Raw genomic sequence first — 24697 nt, forward strand, 5'->3', positions numbered from 1 at the left:
AAGCATCAGTCCTGCTTTTATTAAGTCAACAGGTATGGTATGCAAGTGAATCTCATCGGGCAAGATGTAATCAACCATTAGATGTAGTACCCATCCAACAGAAAGACGATGTATATTCACAACAGACATAGTTTTGATCCTTAGGGTTACCTTAGAAGGTCTTGTGCTCTTTTTCTTTTTCCCTTTTACTAATTTGGTTAACTTCTCTGCCTGTCAGTTGACACAAGATGAACTTTCATGCTCAAACATTAAAATAAGTCAATTAATTCATATTCAACTGACCCATATTTTTTAAGAGAGGCATCATCTCTAAATGCAGTGGTGCAACAGCAGGATAAGCAAGCAGGAGAAAATGAGGTCAAATTTGTTAATAGCTAATACTAGAATTAGAATATACAAGTAGGTATTTTGCCAAACCTGCTGCTGATGGATCCACAAGGGCACCATCCTGTGGGAAAAAGATTTAGGGGCTTGTAGGCCGGAAATCAAGCAAGAAGCCTGACATTAGAGGCATTCATAATGCCTACCTTCCATTACGTTTTTATAAAAGAGCATGAAAATAAACCTGTATTTAACACGCACCAATATTAAAGAGAGAAAAATTCACAGCTTGACACAAATTAAGAACACAGCTATTAAAAGAACAGCAAATGGGTCGTCTTTAAAAGGCCTTCCTATGCCTGTTCTGTATTACATATATGCTATAAGATGAAGAAAGCATGTGTCAAGTATCAAATTGGCATGGCATGGGATGTGTGGCTTTCAGGAATAACATGTATAAAAGGGCTATGGTTTGGGGTGGGAAAAGTCATTATTAGCCTGGAAAAGGGAAGAGGGGGGATATAAAGAACAGCAAAAAAACTATTCAGTAAGCATGTCTTTGGGGACCAGAATACTTACACAGTGGTTATATGAAAATGCTCTTTAAGGATACAGACAACATCCACTATTTTCCAACATATTCTGAACTATGAGATGAGGAGGGGCAGGGAACAAAGAACTACTGAAAACGTATGTACCTGTTGACGCAAGAAATTTGACTACCTCCAAAATGGGATATTTCCATGCTAAGCACCAAGAAAACTTTGAAAGAATGCTTAGCATTTTTAACAACCACCCTCCGAGGGGCAAAATCGATTTCATACAGTTAAAAATGTGATTATTTCTTCTTCTTCTTCTTCCTGGCTGCAAGGATGGTTTTGAGTGTACCAGAAGTCCGATAAAATACAGTAACCTTTGCTTATGTAAACAAATGTTCATTAAAAAATCATTCAGATAATGCAAGCCAACTGAACACTGCAATCGTTGAGTTTATATTCAGCTGTCCAATACTGTTGCCCATCCTGTAGCTTTAAAAAAAATAGGGCATCACCGTTGCTTTCTACCTAAGAAACCCATGAATGCTACACACACTACTCAAAGTGTTGAAACCTTAAATAGATGGGTTATTTCCTGCTCTAGCCTCCTAACAAAAGTTGCAGACAAAAAGCCTAAGTAGTCCTTTTTATTATTTGCTGTTCAAGTCCTTTTGTGTTTTGAAAGTGGTAACATTCCTGTTCACAGGGATTAAGTTAAACTATTAAGAAAATTCTACAGTGGAAGGAGAACTTCTTACAATCGCCCTCTGAAAATAAAACATTCACTTGTCAGCTAGCAGAGACCAGGAGCTGAAACAGTAGGAGCAAAAATCCACATTTCAATTAGGTGGAGAGGTTTTGGTTTCTGTCCCACGGAGACCACAGCCGTCCCACTTTGATGCTCTTTGTTCTCCAACTTACACAAGTCAAATAATCCTCCTCCCAAGTAGCACACAGTGCCCTTTGGTTTCTTCTTTAGGCCCAGGGTTGCATCTAATAGAAGTGTTTGAATGCATCCAGCACAGGTGCATTTTTTGTGTAGATATACTGCACTGCCAGACAAATATCAAATGTAGTTTAAACGAACTGTATTAGAAATAGATGCCGCTCCCCAACCTCCCATGTTTTGAAAAAAAAGTTGCTCCAGTCTACAAAGTATTTTTGGTAGCAACAATATTAACAAGTTTAAACAAAGTTTACCAAACAAACAACTAGTTTTGTTGAAGAAAAAAAGGGAGTAAGATAAAAGAGGTGTATATGAGAGGTGTAACACCGAGTTTTTTAAAATGGCTTAGACCAATTATCCAAACAGAGCTGCTGGATTCATAAGAAGGTATTTGAGTAAAAACCAATGTGCTTTGACTATTTTTCAAGTATCTGATATCAATTTTGTATAAAGACTTTGAATACACAAACTACCAAAGATAGAAGAAAATTGACTTTTCCAAGTTTGAATTTAAGTATTAAAAACTTAAAATACTTCAGAAGTTAGTATTCCACACAGTACTAACAATTTTCCAAATTATTTTTGTACATATCCCAGCTGACTGTGGACTGAAAACAATCTGCTAAGCAGTATTAAAAGAGTGTGCAAGAGTTAAATTGTTTGTAGTTCGGGGAAAAACATCTAAAAACCTAACTTAAAAAAATAAAAACAAATGAAGTGAAAGCTTTAACTGGTACACACTGTTCACACCTATATTTCAAGTTTGGAAACGCATATTTTCAAGCAGCAATACAAAAAAGTATCCATGAAGAATGCATAATTTCTGAAAAAAATTATGAAAACATCCCTGCTACCATTACATTTCTAAATACAAAACTGACTACCATATTGTTGCTTCTGTGTAGCAAGAGAAGTTCATTTTCAAAACAGGTAAAATTCAGTCTTCAGGTGTGAATGGTATGAATGAGAGTCCCCTTTTTAATTTCTTAAGTTGTTTTTAGGATCCTTAAGCATGCAAGCCTTGTAGAGGAGGGCCCAACAAGGGGCAGGGTTGGCTTAGGGTATCCAGTTTAGGACAGAGCTGGGAAAGCTTCTGGGTCATCAACATCAGGAGCAGAAGCACTTGACTGAAAGAAAAACAGAATGTACATTATCTGGAGAGTCCACGTAACCATTTTCGTTTGCGGCATTCCGTAAGGTAACAGAACGTTCACATTGAATTAATACACTGAATCAGGGCCTGGCTGTAATGATGAACTGGATGAGGGTCAACAAACTGAAGCTTAATTTAGACAAGGCTCAGTCACTGCTAGTGGGTGGTTGTCTTGTCTGGCTGAGTGGTGTGCAGCCTGCTCTAGATATCCAGTGCCATCACAGGTGGCCTTGGTGGCGAGGAGTACCTTCCATCAGTTTAGGTTGGTGGCCCAACTATGACCCTATCTGGCCTAGAATAACCCAGCTACAATAATCTATGCTCCGTTAACCTCAATATTTGATCGCTTTACATGGGGCTGCCTTTGAACACTGTTTGGAAACTACTGCTAGTGCAGAATGTAGCTACCCGATTGCTGATAGGATCATGGCAAACTGATCATATAACACTGAACTTGGCACAACTGTACTGGCTGCCTTTAAGTTTCCAGGCCCCATTCAAAGTGCTAGTTTCAACCTATAAATCCTAATATGGCGCAGAACCTTGAAATATTTTGGAACCCCCCTCCCAATATAAACCTACCAGACCCTGATCTTCTTGGTGCCTTCTCTGAGCTTACGTCAGATACTTTGTAGACAATTATGTGCACTCAAAACAAGTCTAGTACAATAAAATATTGAACTGGGATTTTTAATTCTATTCTGTTGTCATGCTTAGTACTATGGAACCATACGTAATGCAGACTTGAAGTGTGTGCTCTAGTTATTATGTACATTTGTATCAACACCTCTCTTTCATCATGGTACTCATCATACTGTAAATAGGATTTCCAGTCAGTCTCCAGCCAGGCACTGACCAGACCCAGACTTGCTTAGCTTCAAGCAAGGGGGTTGCATCATTTACCTTCAGACCATGCCTGTACATACACAGGTTGTACAAGGAGAAAGAGGCATGAGCGCAGGTGATTTGGTGTTAAATGGAAAATCCATCACTGGCAAGAATATTTACACCTGTGTTCATGGTACAATTGAATCTATGCTTCTCTCTCAGCACAAAAACTGATCTGATAGTAAGGATGCCAAGTCCTGTTTATGTGGGAGCTGTATACTTTAATTCTACACATGTATCTTTTGTCTTCAGCTCAGTAACATCTTAATATAAACCCCAAATGAAATTTGCAATATGATACAGCTCACTTGCTTTGACAATGACCTTCAAGCTTTGATCAGCTTCACATTATAACACTGCAACACTCCATTTATAAAATCCATTTCTGGAGATAGTGTGCAGAAAAATGGATTCTTAGAACTATAGTAAATTATAGTAAATTATGAAGTCTTGCCTACTTCCACATAAGGACAGAGTTTCATCCGGATGTTACTTCTAAGTCAACCTACATATGTAAATGCTATGTTATGTTGTATGCTGATGGTAAACAGGTATCTTCATTTTAGATGACATTAAGAAACCCCAATAAGCCTAGATTCTAAGAACAATTCCCAGAATGGAGGGAAATTGTTACTGTGGGTTTTGTGATCTGTCTAAATTTTAAAAACAATACCTTAATAACATCATGGTTACAGTTACAGTGTTTCTATTTTATACCCAATACACCTCAAACAGCCCTGACATGCAAGCATTACAGAAACGAAGACATGTCAAAGCTGGGGGGAATGTCCAGGAGGATTAAAAAATGGTTGTCATCTATAAATGCTATGGGCAAGCAATTAAAAATGTGAAAGCAGGTTGTCGTTTTTAACCAAACAACAAACACAAATTAAGGGTATCAAAATGCATGCAAATAACACTTTAACCAGAAATTCTGATAAGCGTTACATATGATTTTATTCATCCTTAACACTGATTTTAACCGATGAAAAATGTCTGACCAGGATTAAGGCTACAATTGTATACACATCCTGAGAGATTTATAAACAAGTCACCAACCTGGCTGGGTGTGTGGATCACATCAAACTCCTTAACCAACTAGAAGGAAACACAGTCAAGACACAAGTATTAGTGTGGATCTGCACATTCATAATGAGCAAAATTACAAAACAGAAATGCTGGATTCTCAATTAGTTCTACTGGAAATGCCTTTCAAAAAGAGAAATCCAGCAACTGAATTCATAGTGAAAATAGACTACTCACTCTCTCTTTTAAAGCACATTAAAGCCAATAAAGAAAAATATTCCCACTTATGATCGAGAAATGACTGGAGTATCAATTGCTGTTTGCAAGCTGTGGTACCCACCCAGCATATTTGGGAACTTCATGTTTTGCATGAGAAATAGGCATAATTAAGTTGCATCCAAAGTGTGCAAAGACAACACATGCAATATACATGGTAACTTCATGAGCATGTCTACATTTTGTCAAGAAAACAATGTCTTAAATCCAAATTTGTATGAGGGTGCTTCTGCTCAGTCTAGAGGGTGTTTCAGTCCCTTCCTTCTAGCTATATCCCTTAGTATTTCACAAAGATAAAAGATTCCATTAAAGTTTTCAGTCATGCACATGTGGGGAAAAGCTTAAGTAACCAAAGTACTTGCAGAAGTGTCTACTGTTCAGACAGGTGATTTGGATTCAAGCCTATGTCAACTTTCAAACTCATGGTGGCAAACTAATGTATTCTGCACACACACACACGGATTAAAGCCACCAATATTAAAATAAGTACCAACTCTTAAACTAATTTTTTGCTCCACTACAAAGGACTATTAATTAGGGCACAGGTGTAAAGGGAAAGACTAGGAGGATAGATCTATGCGTAATATTATGATAACTTGCTCGGCAGCAGCTTAGTCGCTGAAACCTGCTCATGTTGTTTTTAAGTACTATCAATAGGTATACAAAAAACCTCTTTCGTTTAAATAGAAAGAACTGCTACCTTGTCAGTTCTGCTTCCACGATTAGCTCTTCCCCCGCGTCCACGTCCTCCTCTTCCACCTCTGCCACCACGCCCAGGACGACCAAGATCTCCAAAATTGATTTCCAGCTGAGATGTGATATCATTTGCTGGCTTGCGGAAGTGATGATCCATTGCAGAGTCTTCAGCATGAGACTAAAATGAAAATAAGAAAGTCAGGACCACCACACCACTGAAAAGGTATTTTCACTAAATACCAGATACAACCCAGAATGCAACACTGGGTGTGGGGGAGGGGGGATTACAGCACTCAAACATCACTTATATGAAATGATGGTCAAAAACTGCCACAAATGGCCCCAGCCCTTTTGACTACAGGAGGGACAGCCAAGAGCAAAAGCAGAATGTAGTACATATACACCTAAGCACAGTGTGCTTTCATTTATTGTTTGCTTATTTAGCTGAATGCTGGAACTATATCAATATACAGTAAATATTTACCAAATTCCAGGTATTGGTACTTATTCATCTCTATTTTAGCATTCAGTATCTAATAAGAGATATGATTGTATCCAAAACATGCAGAAAAAATTGCAGAGGTGGGATGGTAGAATCCAGTAGAAGCCACCATATTAGGTAAATCATACCAAAGCCTGCAGAGAAAATTGCTCAGAAGCCTCAAAAACAAAATACTGCCTGCCACTTAATTAAAATTTCCTATTCAACACATCTCTATTAACTGGAAAGGCTTCTACAAGCTAGAACAGGCTTCTGGGTGCCAACCATCAGGTGACAGGCAGTATGTACTTTTTAAAGTCACTGTCTCCTGGAGCGCCCTATATCCTGCAAACATCTAAGTTTAACCTCAACCAGACCTATACTGACCTTGCTGCTCTCAGCTTCTGCTTATCAGTTAGGCTTGTGTTATGGCAGAGGTGGAGAATGCTTGGATCTTTTAATTTAATCCCTAAAATAAGATTGCACATACCAGCTAGTGTATTACTGCATCCAAACTGCCAGGCAATGAACTTTAGTATACAGATCACAGAACAGAGATCAACTGAGAGACAAAACTTACTTGCCTGGACAGTAAAAGCAGTGAACACAATGGGACTTTCTCCTTTATGTTGGCTCCTCACTTACAACACAGTCAACAGCTGCATGATGTCTCAGGCATGGAACCTGCTTCCCATGGCCATGACTGGGGAAGGTGTAATAAAAAGGTGCTGCCCTAGACCTACAGAACCAAAGTGAGGCATAGGCTGGCCTCCTGCCACTGTGGAGAGCATCAGGCACCACTGGCAGGCTGCACCACCTGATTCCCAGGAAGAACTTCATGGCAAGAGGCAGACCAACCTGGCTCCATCCATCAGGCAACCAAAGAGCAGCTGCTCCAAAGCCCTTTCCTCTTCATTCCTTGCTCCTTTCATAAGACAGCTGTTACATTAGGAACCTGTCCACAGGTTCCCTGCCCTACCTTTTATTTTATTTGTTGGCATTTACAGGCTGCTCTTCATCATGCAGGAAATATATTCATATATTCACTCACTCACACAACATAGAAAAATTTATAATGCTGTTTAAGAACAACATCAACACTACCACATATAGTGTTCGTACCTCATTGGATTCCATCTGACTCCCTTGCATCTCTGTCACCCCCTTTGTCTGATGCAAATTGTATGTCGATACACAAGGAGAGAAAAAAGTAAATGAGAATTTGCATATTAAAATAACATGCTCTATGGTTCAAGGTAGGTGAACCCAATAGGATACAAGTGATTAAACAAGTGGACAGAGTAAAAGCAATAAGCAAATTATATTATGCAACTAGAAAATTTGGGCAAAATCTAACATCACATCAGCAAATGCAACATTTCCCCTTCCTCTCCTCCTGTACCCCGCCAGGGGTTCTCCAACCCTCCGGAGCATATTTTAGGGGCACATAGAAGCCTGTTATTAATTTCTGGCTTGCACATTACCCTAAGGGTTATGAGCTTTTTTATTTTTTTGCAACATCAACACCAATTAAGTGTTGAGAAACCATTAGCTGGGGGGGGAGGGGGAGCTGAACAATGGATCACATTAGAATACAATGGCGTGAATAACTCTATCTGGGAAATGGGTCTGATGTTATCTCCTCTGTGGAACAAGTTTGAAAAGAGGATGGGGTCAATCACCTGACTCAATTGTTAGAATGATGTCGGATGACCTTTTCTGACCCGTTTGTGTAATCAAACTGCACTGCAGATGCAGCTAACAAAGCACCTTTCAAAGTGCTCCACAATACCAGACAATCAGCTGATCTGCAGTACCTACAAGCCAGATTTTTACCAGCCTGACACCTGACATCATATTTGACACAAAGTGTAGGGCAAGTGGGCGTCACTTAGCCAAATATGGAGGACTGGCAGGCTTAATCAGGTCCCTACATTGGAGGTTTCCTACCCATGGAATAAAGTAGTAATCTTTAGTTGGTCTTAAGGGAGCTGCACAACTGTAAAACGCATTTAAAGGCTGCAATTCCAAGCAAACCTAACCAGGAGTAAGCCTCAACACAGTGGGTATTACATCCAAGTAAATATGCAATGGATTTTTCAGTTGTGTCCATTATTTCCCACATTTATGTGCCTTAGCAAATATTCCAAAATCAGAGAGAATTGGTGGTAAAAATAAGTGTAAACTCCAAGCCATTGGAATAAAAATTCTAAGTCATTTTGCAAGTAGCACCTCATCTGCACCAACATAAAATTAATCACATTGAAATTTCTGACAGGAAGCTACTACGGTTGAATACATTTCACCAGGTACTGAGAGTTGGACAAGCAGAACCCCACTCACAGCAGGACTTTGAGCCTAGGCCAACTAAAAGCACCTTTTCCCTTGACACTGCTAGCTCTCTGTGGACTTATAAAATGGTGTCTGTGGTGCATGCTTGAATTATTCATCAGAAGTGGTACCATAATAGAATGAAGTATCCCACACATGAATTCTGCATTTTTGAGTGTGCCCTAGGATTCAGGTTTCAATAAATTATGGACACAATCAACAGCCCAGTTGTAAACCTCCCACCGAATTCAGAAGAGCTGGAATGCATATTTTCATCTAGACCTTGAATGCCCACACACCAAGAACTGAAAGCTTTACCAAGCTTGACCTATGTTGGAGACTTTACCAGATAGCAGCTGGGTCTCCATGGTTTTCTCTCAAAGAGAGAAAACTTCTAGCCTTTCTAGCAAAGGCTAGAAACGTTTGTTTCAAAGTGATTAAAACAGGACTGGTTTCTGCACATGGTAAAGGCAAAACATCTGCTATAGAGAATGTAAATATTGATAGGATACCTTAAGCTACTTACTCTTAAAGGTGTGAGTAAAATGAAAACATCAGATAGCACAGTTAGTAGAGTATGAGACTCTTAATCTCAGGGTTGCGAGTTCGAGTCCTATGTTGGGCAAGATTCCTGCACTGTGGGGGGTTGGACTGGATAACCTTTGTGGTTCCTTCCAACTCTACAATTCAGTGATTCCATGAAGACAAGATAATCCAGAAAAACCCACCTCCTCACTCTTTGACTTATGAAGAACAAAACCTTTTTTCCATTGTCCATCAGCACCTTCATTTGGTTTACGGATGTTGAATTCAACTTTTGCACGATCTTTATTTTGAATAGCTTTCCATTCATCCAGAGTCATTTCCTTAGGACCTTCTTCCTTGACTTCTTCTACTTCATTCTCTCTGAAATAAGTTTACAATGGTGGAAACTCATTTCATAGTCTTTGTCACACTCAGAATGGTGAAGTCTCAATATCGGAATGCTGGAAGCAACCAGGAAGGCCACACTTCTAGAATTTATTGTTCACACAAAAAGCTGTACTTTAATGGATGTTATTTTCAATTCAGACAAAATACTGTGCTATTGGAAATCACTTGACCACATAAACTCTGGCTTCATGACAAGTTGCTTTAATCCAAGTGTGCAACACATTGTTGATAACTAATAGCTGGCAGCTAAAGATAGTTACCTTATATGTATTTTAGCAGACCACAGAGATAGGACAGTTCTGCTTAATTCCTCCTTACCAGTCCTTCTTCAGCAATTACAAAGCAATTGTTTCTCCCAACAGATACAATACCTTAACAGTTTTCAATGGTTTGCCTCCCACCCCCTCCAATCATGTCATGACAGCTTGCCATATGGAGAAAGACAAGTTAAAGCACAGACTGTATGTCTTATGTACATCAGCCCTAAGGCACATCCCCAAAGCAAAATTTTGCACAACAGCTTCAAGTGCTGATTCTCCCATAGGCATTATGACTTAACTGATATATCAGTATACCAATTTCATTGCCATATGTATTTTGGGAGAAAAAAAATAAGGAAAATGGCTTCAAAACTTTACCACCAGCAACAATGAGCAACTTGCTATGCACAAAACAAAATGAAAACCTGTCCGAAGTGGTTACATCAATGATCAGCTGTGAACCTCCTGACTTAAAAAATGAATTAAGTTGTTTCATTCATGACCTCTGGTAAGGGCTCACAATTAAAGTTAGAATGTTAAATGAAATCCCAGCTTATACTTAGTAACCACGAATAAAAGACTGATTCCCAAAGTAAGTATTGCCTGAAAGCTCCCAAAGTGCTTGGGCCAAAAAGCTCCCAAAATGCATGGGCCAAGTTCACATGTAGGACATCCAAATAATGCATTGCATGATTGTGCTGAGTTATCTACAGCACAACAGCCACTTAACTAAGGCATATAGGCTTCCTATGCTGCTGAGTTTTTCCACTCTAAAAGTTCAAGTCAGTAAGTATAGTTATCTGCATTAATGCCCATCGGTCTAAGTACCACCTCCACTCCCCATTTGTCATCCAATTTTACAATTTTACACAGCACTTCTGTGACGTGTCAAAACATGCCAGGCCACTATGCAAGAAAGAAAATTTTAGCTAGCTCAAAAAGGAAGGTTGAAATCCAACACTTTGTGGATTGCATGCACAACAGGACTCCCTCGCCCTTTCATCATACAGTTCCACAAACCTTCTCTGGAAGGTCCTTTACTGTCGTTTATGGACACCATCAGATTCCATCCTACAACCTTATTTACACACACAATCCTGTAGGTTTTGAAGTAGCTACTTTTTAGATCGCTCCAACATTGGATTTCACAGTTTTATCACTGACAATTCAAGACCAGAGCTTCTCATCTAGACTCACCATTTCACAAGTTTAGATTTATGAGGATTTTAAGCTTAAATTCCACTTAAGCATCTCAACCCAAGTCTGCCAATCATGTAACAAAGGAAACTTAAATAAACAGATTTTCCTGTTTTTAAAATAAAAACTTTATACAAAAAAACCCCAACCACCTCCTTTTGACATGAAAGGAGCCTAGCAACCTCATAAATGATCAAACAAGGATTCTGGCAATGTAATACTTACTTATTCTCTGAGTCGGCAGGTGGATGCTCCTCCCCCTCTGGTGTTTCCTCTGTCACATTTGATTGATCCAAATCGCTGGAATTAAAGATAGTTTAAAAATATCTGATGCTTCATATGAGCACTGCCTACCCACCTGATACCTGATATTCAATGACCTCAAAATTATACCAAAGCTTACAGTGGAACTTCAAAGAATATTCACTCCCCAATATAAACACTGCCCCACCATCAAACCCCAAGTCTGCTTTACTAGCTGTATTGCTGAAAAAAGTATGGGTGATTTTCTATGCCAACAGAGGCAAATTTGGGATCTAGAATTATAATTTCAAATTTAGAAAAATGCTTGCTTTATGCTATACTGCTGCATTATGATGACCCTTCAGGAAAGCACACAGGCAGGATGGATGCACACACACACACACACACACACACACACACACACACACACACTGATAAAGGGAAATGATCCTGCACTAAGCCAGAAAAATGGGTGGTGCATATGTTAAGGATATCCAACATTAATCATACTCATGAGACCACCTACTGAAATCAATGGACTGGGATTCCTTAACTCCATTTATTTCAAAAGGCCTATGCAGGCTATGACTATTAGGTATCACCAAAAATGTTTGAATCAAATTTGAATATGTTTCTTGTAAATCTGCTCTTCTTGGGAACAGTAAAGAGCTACTCAGGACAATGAAATGGGAAATCCTGCTCCTTTTCACTACCTCTCATGAATTTTTTCACTCATTATGTGATCTTGCAAACTTAAAATACCCATGGTCTTTTCTTCTAATTTAGTTTATTCTGAACAAGTATTTCAATACAAAATACTAACGTTAGTTCATCTTTGACAGTTCCCCAGTTGTGCGATCCACTTCCACCACGCTTGTCCTCATGCTTTAGACCACTGAAATGTGAATGTGAAAGAGAACTAACAAAACTGAGTTAACATAATAGTGTTGGAATACAGATTTTCAAAAGCAAATTTTCAAAGTATTATTCTGATATGAATGCACTTTAAAAAAGAACGAGTTTAAGACTTACGATCTGTCGCTTCCACTATGCCTATCAAATTCACGTTTGCCTCGGGAGTCAAAACCATCTCCTCTGCCCATGCCACGTCCTCTGCCACCACGGCCCCCTCTTCCACCTGGTCCACCACGGCCACGCATAGGACGATCAATAATGGGTCTATTGTAAAATAAAGTGAAATTAGGATTGACACTAGAAACTCTACTTCTACCTTGGCAGTGCTAATAATCATCTTTCTTAATATTATATCAAGTTCTAAAATTATGCTGCAGCTACTTAAGAGCTATTCATGTTATTTGTATCTTTTCCATTTCAGTATTCACATACTGCCCAACAACAAACGTTCTCTGGTCAATTTAACAGTAATAATTATAACCATAGATAAAATACAGCATGAAAACATGAACCAGCACAAAGCAATGAAATAAAATAAGAAGCAGAGAATATTTTAAGTACAGCTGATTTAAAAAGCCTAGGAAAGTAAGGTAGGTTAAGAGGCTGTGACTGGCCCAAGGTCACAGTGTGAGTTTCATGAATGAGTGGGGATTTGAACCCTGATTTCCCAGGTCCTAGACACTCTAAACACTACATCACACTGGCTTCCTAGAGGACTTCTGCTATGGGGCAGCTAAAAAAAAATTAAGAAGGTAAATAAATACAGGGAAAGCATAGAGAAGGAGCTGAAATATTTTTCATGAAGCTTGAATTTGTTTTACTCTGGGTTGTTTCATTTGCTGTTTTAATGTGTTGCAAATTTCTTGGATTTCTTTTCTTTAAAAGATGAAGTGGTATAGAAATGATGATGCTGATGATAACAGTAATAATAATGTTCATTGTTTGAAAAAAAACAACCATGGTGTTTAGAAATCCTGTTGTGGCGACCATAACCTAGGTTTAAGGTGCCATTTGACAATTAGCTTACATATCTGAGTTTCTAACAATGCTGATAAAATGCATTTTGAGGAACCAAGGCTGTCTGTTCCTCCAGTGACAGTAGATGATCCAGGAGAACGCTTATACCAAAACTTTGATCCTTTAGGGGGAGTACAATATTCTAAAACAGGTTCATATTAAAATACAAAAGCATGCCACATTAAGACAAATATATCGCACTACCCAATTAAAACCCATTAACAGACTAATCAGAGAACATCTTGCTATAACCAGAGGACATCCTGCATACAATTTTCTCTGCCAATCAATCTTAACATGTTCAGTTCTTACTTATCAACAGAAAATTCTCCTCCTTCACCCTTTTCTTCAGCAGGTTTGTCAAACCTGCGTTCACGAGGAGGCCGTCTCTCTTGCCTCCTCTCAATAGGCTTGCCTTCTCCCTGAGGCTGCTGTTGATCAGGCCTTCTGCCAATTCGCCTTATCCCTAAAATAGAAAGCAATCCGCATCAGTAAGTTATTTAGCTACTTCCACAAAGCAACTGTTATTCTTGAACACACAGCAGAGGAATCCTATAGAAGACACTAGTTGTTCTAAGGCTTGGAGGTAGTATCATAAAACTACTCCACACAACAAATAAAAGATATCCAAATTATAGCCAAGTAACACCTCTGGAAGTTTTCATTTCAAAAATAACCATGTTATTTGAAATTTACACAGCAAAAAAAAATGTGGCAATGTGCCTTTAAAGGTGTGAATGAAGGTTGTGCCATGTAAGGGGCATGGTGGGAATACAACACCAATATAGCCAGTTGTGAGGGATGATGAGACTTATATTCCAACATCATCCAGAAGTCAGCTCACTGGCTACCCCGTCCGAGCTAATATAAATAGATATGAGATATTGGGTGAGTTTATTCCTTCCTTGGAGCAGTCAGGAGTTCTAACATTTCAGACAGATTGTTTTGTATACTGAAGCACAGCTGGAAACTAGGAAGTGTGTATAATTTTGCTTTGATAGTTTGATAGGAAGTAATTTTCCTATATAGAAGATTTATAAAGTTCGAAGAATTACAAAACACAACTATCCTGGAAAGACGAGTGCACATCATGCACTGAAATCTGGTAAGACATCCCCGCCTTCAAGAAATTAGAAGTTATAATTCATTTGGAGAAACTTGAAAAAGACTACTGAAACTGATGTTTTACCAATGACCTGTAATATTTAGATATTTTTGTATGCAATTAAAACTCAATTAGTATGATATGTGTCTGTATTTGTTATGCAGACTATTGTTATGAGACCCTCATGGGGTGTATTTTAATCATAGTATTATAGCCTCATAGCATTTTACTATCATAGTATTTTATGCTTTTGAACATAAAAATGACTGCTTACCATGGAGAATGACATCTGGTCAAACTAATTTTTCAGCTTTTTAATACTACTTCAACCTGTACTCTGGAAAAGTCAAATCTAAGCCCCTAGAAGCATACACTGCCAAACCCCTTCTTTTTGTTTTAAGGAAACCCATAAGAACATTTTCTTATTTTTAAGCTCCTCTGGTGGCGAAATTGACTAGGGGTGAAGCTGTTTCCAATCTGATCTATCAATGATACCACTCCACAGCCTTATACAAGAGTAAGGAAAGCAGCCATAGTTAGGGAAGGAGAGAACCATCACTCTCCTCATTATGTATGAAAATGTACTGAGTTATTTATTTTGGATGATGGCTTGTGCTGTGGTAGGGTAAGAAAGTTGGACCCATAGCTCCAAAGAAAGTGCTGCTAGAGCAGCAATAAGCCCTACCTTGTGGCCCACTCTATTCCCTTCTTTAGGAGTGGTTGTGGCAGCACCCACAACTCCCACCATCCCAGACCACACTTCTGGTCACAATGGCTGAGACAAAGAAGCTGTAGTCCACAACATCAGGAGAGCATCTGGTTGGGGGAGGCTGGCTTAAAGACTCTGTGTAACAATCCCCAAGGTTTGCATTCAAATACAAAATGAAATTTACATTAATTTGTGTCACAAAGGATTTTCCTCTTGGCACCAAGGGCTGCTGCAAACATTACTTTATTACCAATATCATATGCAAAACCAAAAGGCCTATACCCACCAATTAACATTAAATGATACTCTGGAGTGGCTTCCTGAACTCTGTTGAATGCTAAACCCATGTCTTCACTACATGTATGTCAACTTTCTACCTGAGCTTCTGTGCTCAACTTGCACGTAATGCTCAACCATGGTTTATGAAGATAGCTTATTTAACTACTCAGAGATTATTTCAAACCTGGATTCCTGGTTTCAATACATCTTTTAAAGCAACATTAAGTTATGCCATAGTCCTCCTCCCAGCGATGAGAGAGGGAGCTTGTGAGCCCAACACTCTTTTCAGGCTCATTCATATAGCACTAAAATATGGCCTAACATTACATGCAACTGCAATGAACTTTGCTGCACTCCAGAAGATTCCTGTACATTACAGCTAAGAAATGTAGGCTACTACCAAAAGGTAGCTAGAAGAGCAGTATTGTTTATGAAAACCAATGGTCAAATTTAATACTTCTTTTAAGCAGAGGAGAAATAAAATCTGCTCTCCCTGAACAGAAATGGATCACAGGTCCACTCAGGAGGTTGCCACTGGTGACTGGATCTTTTAATATCTATGTCATGATCAAGTCCACTATTGAGGCTACCTGCTGTGGCTTCAGATTACAGGAAAGGAAATTCTGAACTACCACTGTTATTATACTCCTTCCACATGTTTAGGAATCATGGGGAAAATCCTCTTTGCCTATTCTCCCTGCTCCCTTTCAAACGCCCAAGCAGGTCAAACTTGCTCTCTTCCTAACCCCTGAACTCTGAAAAGATCCCCAGGCAGCTCATCCAATCCATGTTCTTACAAAGTCACTGCATGCTATGTGCTCATGTTGCCCTCACAACTCGTCTCTTCTATGCCACTCTGTGGCAGCTTGTCCTGGCTTGTCTATGAGGGCCTAGAACTGAGCTTCTCCTCTACAGAGTCTACTTTAAAATGTGGTGGAGACATAAGCAAGAGTTTTGCCATGACAGTCACACTGGCCTTTGCAGCTGATCTTAGCTTCCAAGTACCTCCAATGAGCAGGGTGAGAAACCTTTGATTTGTGAGAAGGGGCAGGAATGTTAGCTATCATGAAATTAAGGCTAAAATGGTAAATTCGTGGAATTCAAAGTACTATAACTTAGACATGCACTTAAAGCTGTTTTTGAATAATTGAATTTTAAAATAAAAAAATAGATGTAGTACCAATTATTCAGATGAAATGCTTTCCTAAAGCAGTATATAGCTGCAGATTACAGTGTAAGTCTGTGGCTCTTTTGCTGCTGTTACATACTTTGTAAAATGCCTTAGTGTGCGGGATATAAAGCTGGAGAAAACAGCAGTAGCAAGACTAGTTAAAACTAGTTTCAGGCAGTTAAAAGGGGCTCTTATGCCACAGAAGCAGCAGATTTTAAGCTGTGTTTACGGTTGAAATGCTTGTTTGATGGTTATCCAATACTCTCCCCTCTAGTATAACATACACTGAATTACACACAACTGTCACTTAATAATTTGAATAATTTGGGACAAACTTGTGCGCATATCAACAGATCATTGATCTCAAGGCTGGTCAATGACTGAAATAAACAACTGACTTTTAGAAGACATCTAAAGGCAGCCCTGTACTGGGAAATTTTAACGTCTGATGTTTTACCATTTTTTACACGTGCTGTAAGCCGCCCAAAGTGGCTGGGGAAACCCAGCCAGATGGGCGGGGCACAAATAATAAAATTATTTTTAGGCCAAAATATCACATTTAAAGCAAACTTTAAAAATAGTCTTATAACACAGGATGAGAGTATAGCAGCAAGAGCATGTCAGCAGGATTACTTGCACTACCTAATAGTTGTCCACAGCACTCATATGAGATGAACTCTTCTTCTGTCAATACCAGTTTTGCAGAATGGCTTCAAAATTTCTGAAAAATTATAATCTGTATACAACCCTTATGTTCCACCATTCTTCAAATGAAGTTTACTGCACGTTTTTTTTTTTTAAATTAAGTTTCCCCCTTCAATTGACAGTATAACAAGGGATCCATAAATTACCATTGCCACTGGCTCCAACAGTCCTCTTGTTCATGAGACACAAACACATTATTTTGTGTTGAGGAAGGAGAAATTCTCATGTTATGCCAAGCAGGGACCCCTTGCTAACAGTGGAAATCTATGCTGGACTAGATGGGCAATAGGCCTGATCCAGCAAGCTATTGTTATGTTCTTAATATTGTTTTTATGTTTGTATCAACTGCACTAATATTTTTTTTCCATTTTCAGCATTTGTACTTAGCCTCCCATTTATGGAGACTTTTTAATTGTTTTTAAAATCAGGGCTGTTTTAATTAAAGCTTTTGCAATTTTTTGGTTTTTTTCATTTATTACAGATTGTCTTTTACACGGGTTGTAAGCCAACCAGGCAATATGTGTACTTAATAAATACAGGGTTCTTTTTTTTAAAGCAACAACAACAACCCCCTGCCATTATTGTATCAATGCCCCAAGTAAAATGAGTTATCAGCATGAACAGATTGTTCATCTCTTTGGAAGTTTGATACTCACATGTGAAGAGGAGTGATAATATGCAGATGGGTTCCCCCCCAAAAAAACACATCTTTAATTGCTATAACATTTATGCTATAAATTAGCATAAAAATGGGAGGACATGGCATGGCTTAGGAAAAAGAACTCTGTAAAAACCTAATGGCATAGATTGTTGATGGCACACACCATAACTCTCTCAAGAGGGTAAAGCAGGACTGGCCCTGGATGGAAATTTGCCCCAAGACTTCCTGAGAACTCCACAAAGACATTTGTGAAGGAATCATTACAGAAATATGTACCCATTAATATATGAAACTTACTTAAAACCATGGGCCTGAAACGGATTTAAGTGCCTTAAAATTTGAAATATTTTATTTCTTGCAATGAGCAGAGCACACATATCCCAGCCAGGTTGGAAATGGACAATGATGCAAGAACTACAGTGGTACCTCGGGTTAAGAACTTAATTCGTTCTGGAGGTCCGTTCTTAACCTGAAACTGTTCTTAACCTGAGGTACCACTTTAGCTAATGGGGCCTCCCACTGCCGCTGCCCGATTTCTGTTCTCATCCTGAAGCAAAGTTCTTAACCCGAGGTACTATTTCTGGGTTAGCAAAGTCTGTAACCTGAAGCCTCTGTAATCCGAGGTACCACTGTAATGTCAAAAAAAACTGCCCATATCTCACAAAAAACAAGTCACCTGAGTTTCCTTAACTAAAGCTAAACATTCCACACTCAAAGTTCATGTAAAAATGTGTTCAAGCATGACTGACTCAAAGGGTTGAATCCAGAGTGCTTGGGAATTGAACTCTACACACAAGATGCTCCTCTGCTAGAGAAAGGAGGGAAAAGGCAACATTCCTCCTTATTTATTTTTTTTCCAAACTTTCATAAAAATGTTTCACAGTAGCATACAACTTATAAAATTAAAATTAGCAAAAAGCATCCACAAAAATGTCACTAGGACATCAATACTATTTGCTTAAAAACAGAACAGCAGAGGTCTATCTAAACCAGGGGTCAGCAAACTTACCGCGCCTCGGGCTGGTGTCTCCAGTGCCGATCGCGCAGCGGGCGGAGGAGCGCATGCCCATACGTGTGCGCACACCCTACTTCCGGGTCGGAGGAGCACTACGCACATCCTACTTCCAGGTCGGAGGAGCACCAGAAATAGTTTGTGTGCATGTGCATGGGCCTCCTCCGACCCAGATGTGCGATGGAAATAACACTCAAGCACAAGCTATTTCCGGTGCTCCTCCGACCCAGAAGTGGGCAGCTGCGCAGCACAGGTAAGAGCGGGTGGCAGCAGCAGGCGTTGCCGCAGGCTGGATAAACGAGTCCCTCGAGCTTTATCCGGCCCGCGGGCCTTAGTTTGGGGAACCCTGATCTAAATGATAGTTTTCAAAAGACATCTGAAAGAAGGGAGGGATGGTTCCTGCTGAACCTCTACTGTAGAGGTTCCCTCTGTAGCTCCCTGAAAAGCTGCTCCAGAGGGCTGCAAGATCCTCTGGAACCATGAAAGAGGCTGTGGGAAGGGGTGTTTGGAGGCTCCAGTGGATCTCAGTCCCTTTTGTGAATGAAAGAGGTTCTTCCATTCAATGCATGGGAATATGCATCTAGTTACTTCCTACAGGCACTGGTGATGTATTGACATTAAGTTTTCAGATTCTGCCACTCTATTTTATATGTGCCACTGACAGTCACACAAGACACTGTATCCGTATTAACACAGGGTGTAAACTTAAATATTCCATATCTTGGTTTGCAATGTGTTAATTACAAAATCATCTCCCTTCCCGAGGAACAGCCTTACTTATCATTTGAAACTACTTGTATACAAAAAACCTTTACTTATAAGCACAAAAATCTAAAAGCCACAATAATTTTGAATTTCAAAATTTTACACTTTACTTTCAAAAGTGTGCAGTTTCAGAACTGCTTTAGAAGTGTTTCAAATTATTATTAAATATATATATATTCTTGCAATTACATCCTCTGTCTTTCTTCCACTGTGAAGCCCAAGGCATCATACACGTGCACAGTCAGTCATCCAGGTACTTCATGTGGCCTCAGACCATTATCACCAACCTAAACATACTTATTTATTGGTTAATCCACTGACCACAGCTAAGTTTTTTCTTAATTCATTGAGCCAATATTTCGCTATAATAATTTAACATCCATTTCAGTTCATTTGCTGTTGACATTCTACAATAGCTGGTTTTATTTATTTGTTAATTGTCAAAAAGCCAAGCCTCCCACCAACACCTAACTAAGCCACATGTTACTGCTGCCACTACTTCAATATTCACAAGTCCCCTTTCCCCCTCGTTTTTTTTTTTTTTTTTTTTGCTCAACCTGGTAACTTGATAGTCTAGCTGAAATTTACAAGGTTCTTCAATTTTCCCTCCCTGCTGAAAGGGAGTCACCACCAGAGTACAGTACAACGGCAAGCTGGTGGTGGGAAGAGAAATTAAGAGCCTCCATAACTGGGCCAATAAGCAGTTTAAAAAGATGAATATGACACAAGGACTAGCAGTTACTGATTACAGCTCAAATGCTTATTTCATAGCATATAAATAATAAATGAAGTGCCTTATTTATCAGGTTCTCAAATACTTGGGACAGTAGTTATGACATTAGTACACTGTCAATTAACAGATGTCAGAAGTCTGCGCTATTCAAAAATCTTAGCACATTTGCTGTTGGGATACAGCAGCATTCCCATGATCAAGAGAATGCTTAAGTACTAAAGCAATGTTTGAAAGAAGAACACACTTCATGCTTTTTGCAAATTATTTGTAAGCATAAAGCAGTGAATTAATCACACTAAGTAGCTATTCATTTGTAGCAAGTAATCTGGAAAATGCACACTAGCAGTCCAGTCTTAAGAAAAATGTTACTGCATTAAGTCCAATATACAATTTTTTTTTTAGTGTTTACTTCATCTGTAACCAACTCTTAATTGTTCACTTTACGTACTTTAGAATGTTGTATATGTCACAACTCAATTATAACTTGACACTTAATTTTTATCATCAAGTCACAGGCCCACGGTTCTCCCTCCTAATGAAAGTACATGGGGAAACAGTGCAACACATAGTTCTTTTTGTCTTATTCAGCTTCAGAGAAATAAACCCAATTATCAACATGAAGATGGGTACCATTTACCGAATGTTCTGAAAATTTAGACATTTACAGCCCAAACCTTTATGTGCCTACTCAGAAATAAGTCCCACTGAATTCAGTAGGACTTATTCTGCGGTATCTGTAATCTTAATCACATTAAACACGTGGGTTCTTTAATTAGTGCAGAGTGATAGAAAAATATCAATACTTTCTTAGGTTCCAACTTTAAAACAAAAAATTGGTGTGTTCTGCATACTACGCAAGTTACAAAGGGGTGAGAGGTTCACACAGCAGTGCACAGTTCTTAAAAATTTCATCTCAGAACATGTACAACTCATTTGATATCCACATCAGAAAAGCAGTGCAAACACTGAACTAAATAGAGACCTCCATGGCAAATCCTAGTCGCTCTGAATTGGAAGTAACACCTACTGAAGTGAAGCTTACGTCCTAATAAGCATACCTAGCATTGGGCGGCATGCCTGCAATTAAAACTTAATACCTATATTCAAAAAGTGCCTTTCTCACGTTAGCCTGCAAGGCCCAACTTAAAGCACACCAAGGGCTCACTCCATTTTGTCTCTTCCCTCAGCCCCTAGTAGGCGGCAGCAGCAGATAGCTGGAGCCAAGCAACACGCGGGCCACGCACGTGGCCAGGTGCAAATGGGCTAAACTTCATTAGCAGCGGCAATCCAGGACGTTGCTGCCTGCGCGCTTTCAGCTTGGCAAACCTGAAGCCCCTCTCCTCGCAAAAGGCACTCTCCCTCGCAGGCTTTTTCGCCCTCAAAGAAGCGCCACCATTACAAACATTGGAGGCCCGCCACTAACTTGCCCCCCTTCCCGGGCAAGGCCTAAGTATCCTGACACACACCTGCCCAGCAACCCTCACCTTCCTTCCATGCTTCCCTCCCTCAGAAAAAGTGCAGGGGCCCAGCGAGCCCCCTCTCCCTGTCCCCCCTCCCATGAGGCGCGCGTTCACACGGCGCTTGGTCGACACGAGGTGGTCGACCCTTGCCTGCCCGCAAGGCAACGCGAGCACACCACCCCAGGCCGCCCTAATAAAGCATGGAGGAAAGGGATCGTGTCCTTTCTAGGAAATCTATCTAGGAAGGGACGGGGGGGGGGGATCCTGCTCCAGCACCACGTGCTGCGTCAAAGGCGGGCCGGGGGCTCTTACTGCGGGCCGAACTCGCTGGGTGACGGGGGGGGGGAGGCTGCCTCCGCCCGCGCAAGGGAGACGTTGCCCTGGTTTTTGGGGAGGGAGGCCCTGGCTCCCCCCCTAAAAGGAGGCACCCCTCCCTCCACTTACCTTCCTTCCTGAGGGGCGCGGAGCCAGGCTGCCCGCCGCCGCCGCCGCCATCCTCTCTTCGCTCGCCGGCGCCGCCAGGCCCAGAGGAGGAGGAGGCGAAGGGCGGCAGAGGGTTTTTGCGCTCCTTCTGAGACTCCCTGCGAAGCTGCTTGGCCGCGCTGCCGCTCCCGCCGCCGGAGCCGGGCTGGCCCGACCCGCCGCTTGAGGAGGAGTTGGCCTGGGCCGCCTGCCCACCGCCGCGGCTGCCCTGATGGCCCCCTCCGCCGCCGCCGCCGCCTCCCCCTCCGCTCTCTTTCTTGCGGCTCTCGGCCGCCTGGATCACCTCGAAGGGGTCGGATTCGTCGTCCAAGAGCTGGTCAAAGCGGTTGGTGACGACGCAACCGAAGCCTTCCTGCAGGTGTCCGGGCATGATGGGCCCCTCTCGGTGGGATCCTCCTCCGATGCTGCCCAGGCCCCTGGCCCACCCCCTCCGCGCTCGCTTGCTGCCCACACAAGATGGCCGGCCCCCTAAGAAACTCGCTTCTCTTCCGGCGAGAACGACATCCGGGAAACAGGCGGCAGGAGGCCGCGGGCGTCCGCAAAGGGTCTCGGGAAGTGGAGGCCGGGCCCTCCGACTGCCAGAGTAATCGGCACGCCTCGAGGAGCGGGACCACAATTCCCGGCAGGCACCGCGGCAACGAGAGACAAGGAGGCAGAGGCGAACATCCCAATGGGTTCCCGCCTCCCCCAGCCTCCGACTATCCTCTTGGGAGGGGAGCGGGAAAGAGAGCGGCAGGCAGTTCCCCTCTTTCTTAGAAGGAAGCGACAGTGTTTTTAAACAAAAAGCAAAATGTGGGGTGCTCTTCTCTACAAATCAGGCTGAAAACCTGAAAGGTCAATAAGACTCTTTTCTGCTAACTCAAAAGACTAGTGAGGGGGGATTATTTTTTGATAGCTTCAGCTATTTTGTTTTTGTGGATATATGTAACACCCATATAGATATAGACGGTATAGATACCGTCCGCTGTAATGTGCATGCAGTACAGTAAATGTTTGTGCAAGTGAAGAAGGCAGTGTGCAGATTGCCAGTTTCTCTTGCTAGTTTCTGTGCAGAATTCGATCAAGGCTGCAATCCTATAAAATCTTACTTCCAAATACGCATTAATAGGATTGTAACTACAAATGACAGCCTTCAGGTTCCTGGAAAGAAAGAAAATCAAGCTACGAACCAAAAAAAATGGTAGTAAAATTGTGGTCTCTTCTGTATTCAACATGATGCTTGTCACAGGATCTGAAATCAGTATTAAACTGTTCTAGAATTAACAACCATGCTTTGATTCCACGTTTACACATAATCAGGTCACCCATAAGCGTGAAAGAAAAAGGCAGACGAGGTTAGCCTTAATATCCCATTGGGCAAACAAATTATTTGTTTCTTTAGAACATTTGTATCCACCCTCATCAGCCCCAAAGGCTGCCAGAGGGGCTTACATACAATCACTGTATCTCTTAAACAATGCTGCCCTTCTATTAGAGATCATGCACATCTAAGTATTTGTGGAAGCAACAAATTGACCATGACAAAAGAAGGTTGCTTGCTGCATCAGATTCATCTAGATATATAATGAACTAATTATTAAAGTTTTGTTCCACATGATCTTCCCACATTAGGAAAGGAGGAATGGGAAGCCACATGTACATGTTAAAAAAGGTAAAGGTAAAGAACCCCTGACAGTTAAGTCCAGTCGCGAACAAGTCTGGAGTTGCGGTGCTTATCTCGCTTTACTGGGCAAGGGATCCGTTTGTCCGCAGTTTTTCCAGGTCACGTGGCCACCATGACTAAGCTGCTTCTGGCGAACCAGAGCAGTGCACGGAAATGCCGTTTACCTTCCCCGCCAGAGTGGTACCTATTTATCTACTTGCACTTTGACGTGCTTTCGAACTGCTAGGTTGGCAGGAGCTGGGACTGAGCAACGGGAGCTCACCCCGTCACGGGGATTTGAACCGCCGACCTTCTGATCAGCAAGTCCATTTTAGCAGGAGGCAAAAAGAGTACAGGGAAGGTGCCTGCCTGATGCCCACAGGCAGGGAGTCCCAAAGTTTTAGGCAAATCTTCTTCCTCAGTAGCTCCCCCCCACCTCACTTGACATTGTTCCAGAGAGCTTTAGGCTGTAGACAGGAGCAGGGTAACAAGAAACACTCACTTCTTTATTTCTTTATTAAATTTGTATACTGCTCTACATTCATAAATCTCAGGGCGGTTCGCAACATAAAATTACAATACAAGAAACAAAATACATAATAAAAATAAGATTCCAAATTGATGCTTCGTGCAAAAACCCTCAGCTGTAGGGGGGGAAATTATTAGTCACTCTTCTTCAAAAAATAAATTTTAAGAGCAGATTCACACAATTTTTTGGTGTTCGCTTTCAAAAAATATAATCAAGACAAGCAG

The 24697-nt window shown here is 40.9% G+C and overlaps 1 protein-coding gene across 2 annotated transcripts; it reads right to left on the reverse strand.

The window, feature by feature from the left end:
- SERBP1 (SERPINE1 mRNA binding protein 1) lies at window positions 1-22778 on the reverse strand. 2 transcript variants are annotated; one of them, XM_083743087.1, is made up of 10 exons: window positions 22264-22778; window positions 13532-13685; window positions 12320-12466; window positions 12111-12182; window positions 11270-11344; window positions 9383-9560; window positions 7446-7493; window positions 5847-6020; window positions 4904-4942; window positions 1-2930 (listed from the first exon to the last, which is right to left on the reverse strand). In XM_083743087.1, the coding sequence occupies exons 1-10, from the start codon at window positions 22670-22672 to the stop codon at window positions 2874-2876; spliced, it is 1353 nt and encodes a 450-aa protein (XP_083599213.1). In that variant the 5' UTR covers window positions 22673-22778; the 3' UTR covers window positions 1-2873. The 2 variants fall into 2 exon arrangements, with proteins under 2 accessions (XP_083599213.1, XP_083599212.1); XM_083743086.1 differs by having other exon boundaries at window positions 12111-12206; window positions 22264-22754.
- Between the last annotated feature and the right edge of the window lie 1919 nt (window positions 22779-24697).

This window comes from Podarcis gaigeae (assembly GCF_964106915.1).
Source record: "Podarcis gaigeae genome assembly, chromosome: 6".
NCBI classification, from domain to species: Eukaryota; Metazoa; Chordata; class Lepidosauria; order Squamata; family Lacertidae; genus Podarcis; species Podarcis gaigeae.